The sequence below is a fragment of the Haliaeetus leucocephalus genome, unplaced genomic scaffold (assembly GCF_000737465.1).
Source record: "Haliaeetus leucocephalus isolate CR32 unplaced genomic scaffold, Haliaeetus_leucocephalus-4.0 Scaffold229, whole genome shotgun sequence".
Classification (NCBI taxonomy): domain Eukaryota; kingdom Metazoa; phylum Chordata; class Aves; order Accipitriformes; family Accipitridae; genus Haliaeetus; species Haliaeetus leucocephalus.
The window spans coordinates 12,705,623-12,706,382 of NW_010972665.1; the positions used below are offsets into that span (position 1 = coordinate 12,705,623).

At 76.1% G+C, this 760-nt stretch overlaps 1 protein-coding gene across 1 annotated transcript; it reads left to right on the plus strand.

Annotated features, from left to right (window-relative positions):
• The first annotated feature begins 18 nt into the window (after positions 1 to 18).
• ADO (2-aminoethanethiol (cysteamine) dioxygenase) lies at positions 19 to 750 on the plus strand. Its single transcript, XM_010567945.1, has one exon. The coding sequence runs from the start codon at positions 19 to 21 to the stop codon at positions 748 to 750; it is 732 nt and encodes a 243-aa protein (XP_010566247.1).
• Positions 751 to 760: the final 10 nt, after the last annotated feature.

Here is a 760-nt window from a genome sequence, read left to right on the forward strand (position 1 = left end):
GGGTCGGGCGCCCCCGCCATGCCCCGGGACAACATGGCCTCCCTGATCCAGCGGGTGGCGCGGCAGGCGCGCATCACCTTCCGCAGCCCGGCGGGGCCGGCCTTCGGGGAGAACCTGCACCGGCTACAGCAGCTGCTGGACGAGGTGCGCGCCGAAGACTTGCACTTGGCGCCGCGGGGGCCGTCGGCGGCGGCGGCGGCGGGCGGGGGGCTCCCGTGGGCCGGCGTGGTGCCGCCCGTCAGCTACATGCACATCTGCGAGACGGAGAGCTTCAGCATGGGCGTGTTCCTGCTGCGGAGCGGCGCCTGCATCCCGCTGCACGACCACCCGGGCATGAACGGCATGCTGAAGGTGCTCTACGGCACGCTGCGCATCGCCTGCATGGACACGCTGCCCCCCGCCGCCGCCGCCCCGCCGCCCGCCGCCGGGCCCTGCCACCGCGCCCTGTTCCGCTCCCGCCAGCACTACACGCCGGCCTCCCCGCCCTGCCTGCTCTCGCCGCACACCGACAACCTCCACCAGATCGACGCCGTGGACGGGCCCGCCGCCTTCCTCGACATCCTGGCGCCGCCCTACGACCCCCAGCACGGCCGGGACTGCCACTACTACCGCCTGCTGGAGGGGCCGCCGCCGGGGCCGGGCGCCGAGCAGCCCGGGCTGCCGCGGGAGGTGTGGCTGATGGAGACCCCGCAGGCCTCCGACTTCTGGTGCGGGGGCGAGCCCTACCCCGGGCCCCGCGTCTGCCTCTGAGGCGGCGGCG